The 16952-nt window shown below is 36.3% G+C and overlaps 1 protein-coding gene across 2 annotated transcripts in view; it reads right to left on the reverse strand.

Annotated features, from left to right (window-relative positions):
- Klhl4 (kelch like family member 4) overlaps positions 1 to 16952 on the reverse strand; it is an 89603-nt gene that overhangs the window by 16882 nt on the left and 55769 nt on the right. The window contains exons 5-6 of one of the 2 annotated variants that reach the window (XM_060374543.1): positions 13164 to 13376; positions 1418 to 1586 (exon numbers count right to left, since the gene is read on the reverse strand). In XM_060374543.1, coding sequence (XP_060230526.1) covers positions 1418 to 1586; positions 13164 to 13376 — 382 coding nt within the window. Of the gene's footprint in view, positions 1 to 1399; positions 1587 to 13163; positions 13377 to 16952 lie in introns of both variants that reach the window. The other variant, XM_060374542.1, reaches the window with a different exon arrangement.

Genomic DNA, 16952 nt, shown 5'->3' on the forward strand with positions numbered 1-16952 from the left:
GGAGAGGAGTCCCCCGCATCAGTGGACTTGGGGAGGGCCATGGAAGGAGTTGAGGGAGGGAAGGTGATATTGGGAGGGAAGATGGGGGGGTCTACAGCTGGGATACAAAAATGAATAAACTGTAATTAATATCAGACTTTTATAGTAATAGAAAATTCACTAAGTGAAAAGGCTTTGTAATTAATTATCATATTTCCTATACCCTACTACAACATCCAATCAAAATAACGGATTTTTTACTAGGATAAATTTTCAATTTATAGGTCAGTTTGTTAATATATATCAAATACAATTTTACTTTTTGATTTATGAGTACGCTTGTTTCTAAATATGATTTACATTCTTTAGAATCAAATTTTCGTCATAAAACCCTTGCTTCAGGAGAATCATCGGTTTGTCTGTCCCTCTGTCTGTCTGTCTGTCTATCTATCTATCTATCTATCTATCTATCTATCTATCTATCTATCTGTCTATCATAAGTGAAACAGATAAATGCACCCAAATATATTTTTGATACAAATTGAATAGTGACCCCTAATGGAGAGATGATTCAGCTAGAAAGAGCACCAACTGCTCTCCATCAGAACCCAGATTCCATTCCCAACATCCTCATGGTGGTAGAAAACCTTCTATAACTCCAAATCTATGGGACCTAATGTCTCTTTTAGTCTCCTTGAGACTGTACTTATGAACCAAACATGCATATGGTTTACAGGCATGCATGTAAACTAAACACCCTTGCATATATAATAAAATAATAAAAACTACATATAATGCTTCATTATATTAGAAAAATGTTTTCTAAGAATAAATAATCACTTTCAGAGGAGCAAACAAGACATGTTCAAGAAGGGGAAGGATAACAGCTTCAGAAGCTAGTCCTTTTATTTCATGGAATTCTTTTTCATGTAAAATCATCTTTTCTTGGTACTCTGATATCACTTTAATATTTTCATAATTAGTTTTAAGCATGTACCAGATAGTTGAGAGTAATTGCTAGGGGTCACTATTTCATGTCTGTCAAAAATACATTTGGATGCACTTCTCTGTTTAACTTATGATAGATAGATAGAGGATAGATAGATAGATAGATAGATAGGCAGACAGATAGATAAATGTCACTGAAAAGATTTGATGAGGAAAAATGAATGTTTAGAACTAGAATTGTGTCCATAAAGTAAAATCCCCATTCAGAGTTAAGACACTCATAATTAAAGGATTTTGGTCTATAAGAAGGAAAGTGAGGTCACAGAAAAATTACCCTATTTATGGAAACCAGCTTCAGATACACTTACTTAACAAAGATTTAATAGCATCTTCATAACGTGGAAACTGTTAGAAATGTCTCTTCTTTTTCAAAAAGAGATATTTTCCCAATTAATTAATGTGTTGCTTTTACCTTTAGCAGCATCCATACCTCCCACTGCATAAAGAGCACCCACAGTTGATTTTCTAGGCTTTGTACGAGGGCTTTGCAACATGGATCTTCGCTCAGGCAGAAGATGATACTTCATAGCTTCCATTAGTAGCTTCTGACACTCCAGATCATCAGTAAACATTGAACTGTTTTCCAGATCTGCGAGTAACTGGAAAGTAATGGTGCATGGCACATATATCAGGAGTCCAACATCAGAAAGACTATGTTTTTTTTTCTATCATGTGAAAGCCTACATATGAAAAATGACAAATATAAAATGAGTTACCAAAAGTAATAAAAAAGAATTTCTGTGGTCAAAAAGGTTGAGTAGCTTTATCTACTGCATGTGACAAGTGCAATAAGTTTATATTTTTGTGTATTTGGGTTATAACATATGTCACAGAAACATGCTCTGTTAAGATATTATCCATTTCAATGGCAATGTTTATTTATCATTACATGAGAGCATTATTTTGAAAGCATATGTTTTTTAAAGTGAATTAGAATACATGCTAACTAATCAAGACCAGGAGAAGTGGGTGATAGATCCTATCATTACCTGACACAATACAGATCCTTAATAATATTGATGAAATATAAGTAAAATAGTGCTCCCACGATGAACTGGAGAAAACGCATGTACAGATTTCATAATGTTGACATGTATTAAACTCTATTCATTTGTTTTGGAACTGTGATATAATAGTACACCAAAAGAAACTATATTTGCTGGAGCAAAATTAATCTCATCTCATATAATTTCTTTTTCTGGTTAAATTCAATTCTGTTTTGTGTTTGTTTTTGTTTTTTGCAAATTGTAATCTCTAGTAAATTAAGTTCCTATTTTGGTTGCCTGATAAAATTATAGGTATTTCTTTAACATCGTATATGAAATAGGTTTAAAGACTACTTACAGTCTCTATAGAAAGAAAAAAAGAAGATATCAGAAGATAGAAAGATCTCCCATGCTCATGGCTTGGCAGGATTAACAGAGAAAAATGACCATCTTACCAAAAGCAATCTACAGATTCAATGCAATTCTCTTCAAATTATCAATAAAATTCTTTACAGACTTGAAAGAAAAATTCTCCAATCGATATGGAATAATTAAAAAAATGGCTAAAACAGTCCTCTACAATAAAAGATCTTCTGGAGGTATCTCTATCCCTAATCTCAAGCTGTACCATAAAGTAACAGTAATAAAAACTGCCTGATACTGGAATAGAAACAAAATGGTAGATCAATGGAATCGAATAGAAGACCCAGAAATAAACTCACAACTTATGGACACCTGACTTTTGACAAAGATGCTAAAACCATAAGATAGAAAATAGATAGCATCTTGAAAAAAGTTGCTGGTCTAACTGGATGTCTACATGTAGAAAAATGCAAATAGATCCATATTTATCACTCTGCACAAAACTAAAGTCTAAGTTGATTAAAGACCTCAACATAAAACCAGACACAGTAAATCTGTTAGTAGAAGAATTGGGAAAGAGCCTTGAGCTCATTGGCACAGGAAACAACTTCCTGAACAGAACAACAACAGCATAGACTCTAAGATCAACAATAAATGAATAGGAGCTCATAAAACTGAAAAGTTTCCTTAAAGCACAGGACACTGTCATCAGAACAAAACGACAGCCTACAGATTGGGAAAGGATCTTCCCCAATCCTATATCTGACAGAGAGCTAATGTCCAGAATATATAAAGAACTTAAGAAGATAAAAAAACCAACAAATCAAGGAATCCAATTAAAAGTGAGTTACAGAGCTAAACAGAGAATACTCGATAGAAGAATATCAATGGCAGAGAAGCACTTAAAGAAATGCTCAACATCATTAGTCATTAGGGTAATGAAAATCGAAACGACTGTGATATTTCACCTTACACCCATCAGAATGGCTAAGATCAAAAACTCAAGTGAAAATACATGCTGGAGACAATGTGAAGAAAGGGGAACCCTCCTCCATTGCTGTTGGGAATGTAAATTTGAAAAGCACTTTGGAAATCAATCTTGTGCTTTCTCAGACAATTAGGAATAGTGCTACCTCAAGATCTAGTTATACCATTTGTAGGCATATATATATAAAAGATGCTCAAGTATGCAACAAGGATATTTGTTCAACCATGTTTGTAGCAGCCTTATTTGTAATAGCTAGAAGCTGGAAACAACTCAGATGTCCCTTAGTTGAGGAATGGATACAGAAATTGTGGTACATTTACACAATGGCCTACTACCTAGCATTTAAAAAGAAGGAATAGTGAGATCTAGAAAAGATCATCCTGAGTGAAAAATCCCAGGAGCAGAAAGACACACACTTATAAGTGGATTCTAGATATATAATATAGGAAAATCATAATAAAATCTGTATACCTAAAGAAGCTAATCAAGAGGGAGGACCCTGGGAAAGATGCTCAATCTTCATTCAGAAAGGCAAATGGAATGGATATCAGAAGAGGTAGAAAACAGGAAACAGGAGAGGAGCCTACCACAGAGGGCCTATCAAAACATACGCTGAGAGTCAGAGCCAATCTTTGGGCAGAGTGTAGGGATTCTTATGAAAAAAGCAGGAGATAGAAATTCCTGGAGGGGACAGGAACTCCACAAGGAAAAAATCTGGGCACAGGGGTCTTTTGTGATACTAATACTACAAACAAGGAACATGCATGGAGATATCCTAGAACCCCTGCACAGATGTAGTCCATGGGCGCTCAGTGTCCAAGATGTTTCACTAGTAATGGGAACAGGGACTATCTCTGACATGAATTAAGGGACTGACTCTTTGATAACCTCCAGCTGTTGGAGAAACAGCTTTATCATTCCACAGAGGACAACAATGAAGCCAGTACTGATGAGACCTGATAGGCTAGGGTCAGATTGGAGGGAAGTAGGACCTCCCCTATCATTGGACTGGGGAAGGGGTATAGGAGAAGAAGAGGGAGGGAGGATGGGATTTGGGGGATAGGGGGCTACAGCTGGGATACAAGTGAATAAACTATAATTAATAAAAATGAAATAAAATTTAAAAAACTAAGATATGAAACTTTCCGAAAAAAACACTTATAGACTTCTCATCTTCATGTATTTTATTTCTGTGTTTTGTAGAATATATTGACTTGTTTGGAAAACTACATGTGCATGTCATTACTTCAGGAAATTTTCACTTAAACATATTTTAGGCATAAAGCATTATTAGAGTTGAGAGAATTAGAGTTATATGTTTAAGCAGATCATATTCTTTCTTCTAATGCAGTGAATTTTAGAAAATCTAGAATAGAGAATGACTTTACAACCGAGCTATACCATCCTAGGAATATGTACAAAGAATGCTAACTGAGAATTCCCTGCCCCCACCATGATTATTGCAACACCATCCACAAATCTCAGATATGGAATAAAACTAGATGTCCATCAACAAAAAGACAAAAAAATATAAAAATGCTGGAAAATACAAAATCTACATAAAGAACTTAAGTTTCAATAGCTTCAGATAGACAGGGTTTCTTAGATTTTTGCATACCTAAAATATCTGATGCACAGATTAAGACTACAGACTAAGATCAGAAAGGAGAGGAGAGCCTCACCTATTAGTGGACTTGGGGAGTGGCATGCAAGCAGAGGGAGGAGGGAGGGTGGGATTGGGAGGGGAAGAGGGAGGGGCTTATGGGGGGATGCAGAATGAATAAAGTGTAATTGATGAAAAAAAAGACTATATTAGTAAACCAGATGTTAGACAGTGATTTGGTTGGTCTGTATAGGAATAATAACTTAGATTCCAAAAAGTTGACAGACAATACCATGCTTAATGAAAGATCATTTCCTATTATCTAGTCATCTGTTGATGAGCATCCAGTGTAGAAGCACAACCAACAAAAGCAAGAGCAATATGGCATCTCCACAACCCAGTTATAGAGGGAAAAGTAGCCCTGGATACACTATCATAAATGAAATTCAAGAAGATGACTTTACATCTATGCTTATGAAGACAATAATGGAGGAAACAAATAAAATGTGTAAAGAAATAGAGGAAGATAAAATCAAACAGATTATGGCCATTCGTAAGAAGTACAGGATGATGAAACCAAACAGTTTGTGGCCTTCAGAGAGGAAATAATTAAATCAATGAAAGAACTAAAAGAACAATGGACTATTTAAACAAACAAGTGGAGGGGCTGAAGGAAAAACAGGACAGTACAGTCAGATAGGTAAAGGAAATCAACAAAAGGTTTCAAGATCTGAAGAGAGAATTGGAAACAATTAAAGAAAACACAAACTGAGGATATCACAAAGAGGAAGAACTTAGGGAAGAACTCAGGAACTACAGAGGTAAGCATAACCAAGAGACTTCAAGAGATGGAAAAAAGAATCTCAGGTGTGGAAGATACAATTGAAGACATCAATATATATCTCAAAAAATGTTAAATCTAAAACATTCCTGAAACATAACATTTAAGAAAGCCAAGACAATATGAAAAGACAAAATCTAAGAGTAATAGAAATAAAGAGAAAAGAAGCTTTCCATCTCTAAGGCTCAGAAATTATTTTCAACAAAATCATAGAAGAAATTTCCCCAACCTAAAGGAGAGGCTTATAAGCATAAAAAAGGCCTACAGAAAACCTTATAAATTAGACCAGAAAAGAAAATCCTCCTGCCACATAATAATAAAACCTGTAAGTATACAGAACGAAGAAAAAAATACTAAAAGCTCAAAGGGAAAAAGACCAAATAATATGTAATATCAAACCCATCAGAATCATACCTGACTTCTCAACAAAGACTATGAAATCCAGAAGGGCCTGGAAGGATATCATGCAGACCCTAAGAGAGCACAGATGTCAGCCCAGGCTACTATAACCAGCAAAATACTCAGTCATCATAGATGTAGAAAACAAGATATTCAATGACAAAAACAAATTTAAATAATACCGACACACTAACCCAATGTTACAGAAGATACTAGAAGGAAAAATTTAACCCAAGAAAACTAAGTGCATTCAGGTAAACACAGGAAATAAATAACCTCAATACAGAAAATCAAAGAGTAGCCAAGCACACAGACACACTTCCACAGCCAACAACAAAAATCAAAGGATCTAACAGCTACTGATTATTAAACTTCATCAACATCAATGGACTCAACTCTCCAATAAAAAGACACAGACTAACTAACAGAATGGATGCTTGAACAAGACCCAGCAATCCATTGCATAGAAGAAATTCATCTAAGTCACAAAGATAGACATTACCTGAGAGTAAAAGGCAGGTAGACAGTTTTCCAAGCAAGTGGACCCAAGGAGCAAGCAGGAGTAGCCATTCTAACATCTAATAAAATAGACTTTCAACCAAAATTAATCAAAAGAGATGGTGAAGGTCACTTCATACTCATCAAGGGAAAATTTCACCAAAAAGATATCACAATTTTGAACAACTATGTCTCAAATACAAGGGCACCCATATTTTTAAAAGAAACATTAACAAAACTGAAACCACACACAGATCACCACACCACACTCTCAACAAAAGACAGGTATACAAAATAGAAATTAAACAAAGAAACAATGACTCTAACAGAGGTCATGAATCAAATGGCTCTAACAGACATGTACAGAACCTTTCGCCAAAACACAAAAGAATTTACCTTTTTCTCAGCACCTTATGGAACCTAGCAATGACTATAACAGAGGTCATGAATCAAATGGCTCTAACAGACATCTTACAGAACTTTTCATTCAACTTAATGGCTCACCTGGAAGGCCCAAGAGAAAAAAAATATAGAAGAAGAAGAGCAAATACTACCAAGAGGGGTAGATGGCTGGAAATAATCATACTCAGGGCTGAAATAAATAAATTAGAAACAAATAAGACAGTTCAAAAATCCATGAGACCAAGAGCTGGTTCTTTGAGAAAATCAACAAGATAGACAACCCTTAGCAAAACTAACTAAAAGGCAGAGAGACACTATCCGAATCAACAAAATCAGAAATGTAAATGTGCCATAACAAGAGACACGGAGGAAATCCAATCATTAGGTCTTAATTCAAAAGTCTATATGCCTCAAAATTTGAAAATCTAAATGAAATGGACAATTTTCTTGATCGATTCTACTTATCAAACTTGAATCAAGACCAGGTAAACAAATTAAATAGTCCTATATCCCCTAAAGATATAGAAGCTTTCATAAACTCCAACCAAGGACTATTCATGGAGATAACCCAGAACCCCTGCACAGATGTAGCCCAGGGCAGTTCAGAGTCCAATTGGGTTACATATTAATGGGAAGAGGGACTGCCTCTGACATAATCTGATTGGCCTGCTCTTTTATCACCTCCCTCTGGGGGGGAGCAGCCTTACCAGGCCATAGTAGAGGACAATACAGCCACTTTTGATGTGAACTGACAGACTAAGATCAGAAAGGAGAGGAGAACCTCCCCTATTAGTGGACTTGGGGAGTGGCATGCAAGCAGAGGGAAGAGGGAGGGTGGGCTTGGGAGGGTAGGAGGGAGGGGCTTATGGGGGGATGCAGAATGAATAAAGTATAATTGATGAAAAATTTTTTAAAAAAAGGGAAAAAATAATTTAAGAACCTTAAATGACTTTCAAAATTGGAGGAAAACATGGAGTTAGTCAATTGGCATGGAGCACGTCTCGCCCCTGGGGGCAATGGTCTCCTGAACCTACTCAGACCTCGGACACCACCACTGCTAGTTCTAGAACTGACGCAGGATGTTCCAACGAGGGGTTAAGGCTTCTCATAATATTTCCTATAAGCCTACACCTGTTTGTCTATATCCCCCATTTTTATTCATTATTAGCCAGATAGAGCCAAGTAATTGTGGAAATGTTACTTGCTTTTTTGCCCAATGCTGGAATGCTAGTAAATTTAGGTATGCCCTGGTTACTCGCATGCCTCACTGGGTGCCTGTGCCCATTGATGCCCCTCACGCTATGACTCTCTTCAGACAGAAAAGGGATCTTGGAACTACAGCCACCATTGTTACTACCATTTCATTGGCGGCTGTTGGAGCTACCACCAGGGCATTAGCCATGAGTCATACTGGGCAGACTGCTCAGACCCTGAATAATCATTTAGCCAATGTAGCTCATGCCTTAGTTGTACATAAAGGAATTAATGCTCAACTAAAAGGAAGCTTGAAGGTGGTCAATCAGAGGATTGACCTCTTGCAGGAGCAAATTGATACCCTATGGCAAATCGCTCAACCTGGCTGTCAATGAAAGTATGCTGGACTTTGTGTCACTAGCATACAACATGAGAATTTTTCCTGTGCTGCAAATCTGTCTAAACAATTGTTGAGCTATATTTTAGGTAATTGGACTGGAGAATTCGATACTACGATGGAGCAGCTGAGAGTGGCCATTGTCACAGTAAATTCTACCAGAGTGGACGCAGGACTAGCCACAGGATTATCACCATGGATTGCTGCAGCCATGAATCATCTGAAGGAATGGGCGGGCATGGGAGCGTTAGCAGGCCTTCTGGTGTTGGTCTCCTTGGTTTGCCTGTGGTATATATGCAAGATTAGAGTCTCACAACAGTGTGATGTAGCCATGATCATTCAGGCCTTTACAGCCATTGAAGCAGGACATTCTCCCCAAGCATGGTTGGATACCATAAAAAGCTAAAATGATACGCTCAGGATGCGAGGCTAAGCACTGCACTCAGGGTCAGCAGCTTGCGACCCAGAGAAGAGCATGTCTGATTGCATGCGGGTTGATGCCCCAGGTCCCGCCTCTGAGAAAAAGGTATCAGACGGGTCTGATGCTCTTTGGGTGGATGACACCTAAATGAACATCAGTACAAAGTCCCAATTTATTTCTAATATCAGAGATCAGACCTCTACTCTTGCCTGATGCGTCTAAAACAAAAAGGGGGAACTGTAGAGAGCTGCGGAATGCTATGCCTTAAAGATGGAGCTGGTTTCCGCGTTCCACCTTCCCGATGGTGAGTGCTCTCTGTCACGAACAATTCCACATTTGGTTAAGGCTGAGGATCTGGCTTGCTTCCATGTATGTGGACCTATCTGCATTGCCCACGTGACACGCCTGGGTTGGCTACCCAGAGGCTATTTAAGCTGTGGGCTGGCTTTCCCCAGAGTCAGATGATTATTCAAGGTTCCTGAATAAACTGCATTGAAAAAAAAATTCTCCATGTAAAAAGCTCACTTCCATATGATTTTTGTGGAGAATTCTACCGTCTTCTTCAAAGAAGAGCTAACACCAATACTCTTCAAACTATTCCACAAAATAGAAACAGAAGCAACATTACCATACGCCATTCTATGAATCCACAGTTCCCTTGATACCTAATCCTCACAAATATCAACAAAAAAGGAGAATTTCAGGCCAATCTCTCTTATGAACATTGATGGAAAAAAAAAGCTCAACAATATACTCGCGAACCGAATCAAAAAACACATCAAATATATCATCCACTATGCCCAAGTAGACTTCACTCTAGGTATGCAGGGGTGGCATAATACATGGAAATACATCAATGTAATCACCATATAAACAAACCGAAAGAAAAAAAAACACATGATAATCTCTTTAGATGCTGGAAAAGCATTTGATACAATCCAAAATTTGTTTATGTATAAAGTCCTGCAGAAATCAGGGATACAAGGCACTTAACTAAACATAGTAAACGCAGTATGTAGCAAGCCTATAGTCATCATCAAACTAAATGTAGAGAAACTGAAATCAACCCCACTGACAAGGCAAGGCAGCCCACTCTCTATCTCTTAAACATACTACTCAAAGTCCTTGCTAGAGCAGTAAGACAACTGAAGGAGATCAAGGAGATACAAATTGGAAAGGAAGAAGTCAAAGTATCACTATTCACAGATCATATGATTGTATACATGAGTGACCTCAAATATTCTACCAGGGAACACCTACATATGATAAACACATTCAGGAAAGTAGCTGGATACAAAATCAACTCAAAATAATCAGCAGCCCTCCTGTATTCAAAAGACAACTGGGCTGAGAAAGCAATTAAGGAAACAACAACCGTCACAACACAATAGACACAAAGGATATAAAGTAACTCCTTGCAACTTTCCAAGCAAGTCAAAGACTTGTATGAAAAAGCTTCCAGTCTTTGAAGAAAGAATAAAAGAAGATATCAGAAGATGGAAAGATCTCCAGTGCTCATGTCTTGGCAGGATTAGGATATTAAAACTGGACATCTTATCAAAAGCAATCTACTGAATCAATGCAATTCCCATCAAATTACCAACACAATTCTTTACAGAAGGTGAAAGAAAAAAAATCTCAATTTTATATGGAATAACAAGAAAACCAGAATTGCTAAAGCAATCCTATACAATAAAAGATCTTCTGGAGGCATTTCCCTCCCTGATCTTAAGCTGTACTACAGAGCAACTGTAATAAAATCTCCATGGTACTGGCATAGAAACCAACTGGTGGATCAATTGAATTGAATGGAAGAGCCAGAAATAAACCCACACACTTATGACACCTGACTTTTGACAAAGATGCCAAAACCATACAACAGTAAAAAGTTAATGGTGATGGTCTAACCGGATATCTATATGTAGATAAATGCAAATAGATCCTTGAAGAGCCTTGAATTCATTGGCACAAGAGACAACTTCCTGAACAGAACACCAACAGCACAGGATCTAAGATCAACAATCAATAAATGAGACATCATGAAACTGAAAGTCTACTGTAAAGCAAAGAAAGGACACTGTCGTCAGAACAAAACAGCAGCCTACAGATTGGGAAAGGCCCTTCACGAACCCTATATCTGACAGAGGGCTAATATCTAGAATACATAAAGAATTAAAAAACAACAACAACAACAACAAATAATAATTCAAGAAGTTAAACAGCAACAAATAAAGTAATCCAATTTAAAAAATGGGGTACAAAGAGAAACTGAGAATTCTCAATAGAGGAATATCGAATGGCAGAAAAACACTTAAGGAAATGCTCAACATCCTTAGTCATCAGAGAAATGGAATTCAAAATATTCCTGAGATTTCACCTTAAATCCATCAGAATGGTTAAGAGCAAAACTCAAGTGACAACACATGCTGGAGAGGATGTGGAAAAAGGGGAACCTTACTCCACTGCTGGTGGGAATGCAAAATTGTACAACTACTTTGGTAAATTAATTTGGCACTTTCTCAGACTATTAGGAATGTTGCTACCTCAAGATCCAGCTATCCCACTCCTAGGCTTATATCAAAAAGATGCTAAAGTATACAACAAGAACATTTGTTCAGCAATGTTCATGGTTGCTGTATTCATAACAGTCAGAATCTGGAAACAAACCTCAACTGGGGAATAGATAAAAAAATATTTGTGGTAAAATTACACAATGGACTACTACTCAGCAATTAAAAACAAGGAAATCATGAAATCTGCAGGCAAATGGTGGGATCTAGAAAAGGTCATCCTGAGTGACATATCCCAGAAGGAGAAAGATACACATCTTATATACTCAGTTTTAAGTTGATATTAGACATATAATATAGGATAGTCATTCTAAATCTGTACACCTAAAGAAGCTAAGCAAGAAGGAAGACCCTGGGTAAGATGCTCAAGTCTTATTCATGAAAACAAATGGGATAGATATTGGAAGAGGATGAAAACAAGGAAAAAGACAGGAGCCTAACCACAGAGGGCCTCTGAAAGACTCTATCCAGCAGGGAATCAAAGTAGATGCTGAGCCTCATAGATAAACTTTGGGCAGAGTGCAGGGAATTTTATGAAAGAAAGAGCAACTAGAAAGACCTGAAGGAGACTTGAGCTCCACAAGGAGAGCAATAGATCTAAGAAATCTGGACTCAGGAGTCTGTTTTGAGACTGATACTCCAACAAACGACCATGCATGGAGATAAACTAAAAACTCTGCACAGATGTAACCCATGGCAGCTCAGTCTCTACATGAATTTCCTAGTAAGGGGAACAGAGACTGTCTCTGACATGAACTCAGTGGCTGGCTCTTTGATCATCTCCTCATGGCAGGGGAGGAGGCAGCCCTACCAGGCCACAGAGGAAGACTATGCAGATAGTCCTAATGATAGGTTGGGGTCAGATGGAAGAAGAGGAAGGCCTCCCCTATCAGTGGACTGGGAAAGGGTATGGGAGGAAAAGAGGGATGGAGAGAGGATTGCTATGGGATGAGGGAGGGAGCTACAGCTGGGATACAAAGTAAATAAATTGTAATATATTTTAAAAAGAAAAATATAACACTTATTTTTAGAATCATCTTTCCTATAATCCTTCAGTTCAGTACACATGATGAGAATTCCATTGTAATGATTGCATCTTTAAGGACAGAAGCTGGCTTTCAATTACAGGAAATAATTACCCATTTTTGTAGGTATTATCCAGGATATGACTCCTCCTAAAACCAGTCACATAAAGCTGCTATCTTGATTATTATGACTTTTCTTAGAAGGTGAGTGGTGCTTGGAAAGGAGACACAGTCATTTTCCTCCCTTGTTATAGTATGGTAAGGAAGGCAACTGAAACTGATAAGTATTATGATGTTGGAGATCATCGGTAGGTTACTTTTAAAGCTGTATTTCTTTTTCTCCATTATTAATACCTCTAATTATACACTTTTTCAATACATTCTGTACACACCATTATATATTTTTTTGAAAAAAACTGACAAATATTAATGGATTGCTACATTACAAAGTAGAAATCTAATATACTTTACCATGATTACGTTCCATACCTGTGGAGAAAGCAATGGCAGTCTGATATAAGAAAGCAGCTTCCCCAGGTCTCGTTGCCTAGCTTGAGCATCATGACCTACCCACTGCATAAGAGCATGGAAAATTGTTTCTTCATCAGGCACATTAATGTCATCACTACACAGAAGTTTTGAAATTTCATTAGCTGGAAGCAGAAGGAATTCTTGGTTCTTCACAACATCAATGAAGTGTTCCTAAAAGAGAAGCAACATCTTCTGATACAGTACTTGAAAGGTAGCTTAAAAAATAATATTTTGGATAACTCAGCTCTAGATAAAAAACAATACAAAAGCATTGTACTTTGTTAACTTTCTCAAACATTTGAACACATTTTAATGTGTCTTATGTCAAGTTTCCATTTGTTATTGTCATATATTTCTTCTGGTATCAAACTACAAGCAGGTATGTCTCAGTTTTTCAGCTAAGCATCGCTGTAATTTCTAGTTCTTAAATGAATATTTCTGAAAACAGCTTATTTCAAATATTTTTACAGTGAATATCTCAAGTTTTAAGTACAGTAATCTATTGTACTCTTCAAACAGAATTAAAGAATTACTTTTTTATGGGTACATCTTAAGACAGATTCTAAATAATTGGGAACTTTGAATAAATCAAATCATTACTTCACCTCTACTCCTAGTTTAGTCATTAGTGAAAGGAAACTAAGAGAAAAATATCCCATAAAGTAAAAAAGAAGACTGATAATTTCATAATGATATGCCGATGCCACAATTCCCAAAGTTGTATGCCTATTTAGACAATGAACCTTTTTTGATTAAGACAACCAATTGAGACAGAACTGATGTTTTTAATGTAGCAGAACACTGTAGCTGTAGCTGACATTCTTCCCATTTATAGCAACCATTGAAATACTATTCACACATTAATAAATGATTATGCAAGTGTTAATTAATCACTATGGGACCTACTGTGGGGGTGGGCTTACTACAATGAGAAACTTGTTTGATCTCCTATATAATTAGCTGAAAATTAACATCTCTATCATGTTTACTATATTTTGCTCAATTACACAACTGTCTTTTTTAGGTGATAAAGTGGTTATAGAAATGTCAAGGAAAAATAAATACTATAAAAAGTTAAATGTATGGTTTATTATGTGTTAATTTTGGGTCTGTATCCCTCAAATGAAAATGGGAAATCTGAGACAGAGAATTTCAGTGTATAAAACCTACTCAGTGCCAAGGTGGATCACAGAGAAGTTTATTTAAAATGGCTACATTGATGAAGTCAGTGTCTGGCTCTTTGATCACCTCCCCATATGGGGGATCAGCCTTACCAGGCCACAGAGGAAGACAATGCAGCCAGTCCTGATGAGACCTGATAGGCTAGGGTCAGATGGAAGGGGAGGACTTGTACAGGGACATGAAAAGAGGTGAGGGAGGGAGGGTCAGATTGGGAGGGAATAAGAGAGGGGGCTACAGCTGGGATACAAAATGAATAAACTGTAATTAATATAAAAATAGAGTTAAAAAAGAAAATTAAAATAATGATACATAATTATCAACATGATATGTAATATATATGCACAAATTATACTTTGTGACCCAATTGCTATCACTTCAGAGTTGTGGCCTGATAAAAATATTGAAAACTTATGAGCAATATAGATTAGTACAAATAAAAGTGTATGTATTATGTTAAAATATCTGTGCATGTCACTCTGGTGTTTATTACTGCAGAGAGTAATCATTTTCAACAGTTTTATTTTGAAATTATTTTTAACCTAACACACTTTTCATTATGCAGTTTCCCCAAAATATTTTTTTTATGTTTGGCTAATCATTTATGGTCTGTACTTCTTATAACTTTTTAAAAATAAGTGTACTGTTTGTTATATTCTGAGTACTTATTTGACTGAGTAGAGACTTTTATGTGCCAACTTGGGGCATGTATCTGAGAAAGATTTTGGATGAAAACCAAACAAAACAGGGTAGGTAAGCTGCTTTCCTTATTCTACCAACTCAACTATAATTTGTGTGCATTACAGTGCATTAATGATTAACTCTGAACTACCAGTAATACATTGGTGTCATATTATGATAATAATAATAATAATAATAATAATAATAATAATAATAATAATCACTTTCCCTTATAGTCTCCCTTGGAGTCACTTAACCAAGAACAAGCCTAGATTTGATTCTGTACTTTATACTGCCTGTGTTTTCTGTCCTGTGTCTGTTAAATGAGTCGGAATAATGTGGTGAACATGCATTTGTGTCTGTCCGTTCGTATTTGTCTCTGTGAGTCTCTGTGTCTGTCAATAACAGAATTATATTACGTATTATTTAACAGCATAGAAGAAAACATCACATGGCTATGGGATGGAATATTTTTTAGAAATCTTTTTTCAATTTTTGTTTTTTAATATACTTATTATTATTATTAGTTATAGCTTATTAACTTTGTATCCCAGCTGTATCCCGCTCCCTCATTCCCTCTCAACCCCACCCTCCCTCCCTCATCTCCTCCTTGCCCCTTTCCAAGTCCACTGATTGGGGAGAACCTCCTCCCCTTTCATCTGACCCTGTTTTATCAGGTATCTTCAGGACTGGCTGCAAAGTCCTCCTCTGTGGCCTAGCAAGACTGTGCCTCCCTTGGGGGGTGGGGAGATCAAAGAGCCTGCCATTGAGTTCCTGTCAGAAATAGTCCCTGTTCCCCTTACTATGGGAAACCAATTGGTTACTGAGCTACCAAGGGCAAGGTTTTTAGAGATATTTAGCCAGTGGTTCCAACTGATCCCATTTGACCCAGGCAACAAATATCTTTGTTTATAAAACAATATTCATACATATTCGATTTTAACCTTATGGTGGACTTTAGAAAGTTGTTTCCAGCTTCTGTATTTGCTGCTTTCAGCAAATGAGATACATGAATGGTCTAGGTCAGAAGTATGGAAGAGTATATAACTTCAAATTATAAGTATGTGTTACCTTAGGTTGTGAAAGTTTATTACATGGTAAAGCAAAGAAAGTAAAGTTGATTGTCACATTGTTCTATTAAAATAAGGCTATACAAACACTTTGAGTGTATAGTAAGAGAACAACCTTAAATCTTAAGTGATTTCCACATGTGCTATTAACTCTGTAATTATATTTTCATAATATTGCATAGCCACAATAATTGAATACCTAATTTGTCTAATATTATTTTTAGAAAATAATTATTTGTAATATAATCTTATTATAAGATATTGTAGGAAGCATTTTTCTAATTTTATTGTATTCAGAATAAATGCTAATATTACTAGAAAGAGTGTTAAGACATAAAGCACTATTGCATTTTTATGGACATATCTGCTTTGACACTCAGTTTGGGTAGCACAATACAAAGAGGAAGACAAGTATTTTTGACCAACAATAATAATTCAAGTTGTTTATCAGAATGTATTCTGTCTGCAAGAGTAAGATAGCAGACAGGAAACTGTTAATACTTAGTTCAAGAATTTAGCAATTTAACAGGAAGTTTTCATGTTTGACTTTTATGGCAGGATTAACCTATTAACTACATAACTGCTGTTCTTTTAGATTGTATGGAAACTGTATTTAGGAGATAAGAATATAAATAACATGACTAAATAACACATTGTAAAATGTCAATCTGTGATAATGTGATTCTCCACGAACTGGTATTGTTTTAAGATTTATCTGAATTTTATGTGCTAACATTTAGAAAACTATATGTATATATGTCATAAAAAGTGTTAATTGTGTTGAATAATAGTTTTCTATTGTTCACTAGTGTGCAAT

Source organism: Meriones unguiculatus, chromosome X, assembly GCF_030254825.1.
Source record: "Meriones unguiculatus strain TT.TT164.6M chromosome X, Bangor_MerUng_6.1, whole genome shotgun sequence".
Lineage (NCBI taxonomy): Eukaryota > Metazoa > Chordata > Mammalia > Rodentia > Muridae > Meriones > Meriones unguiculatus.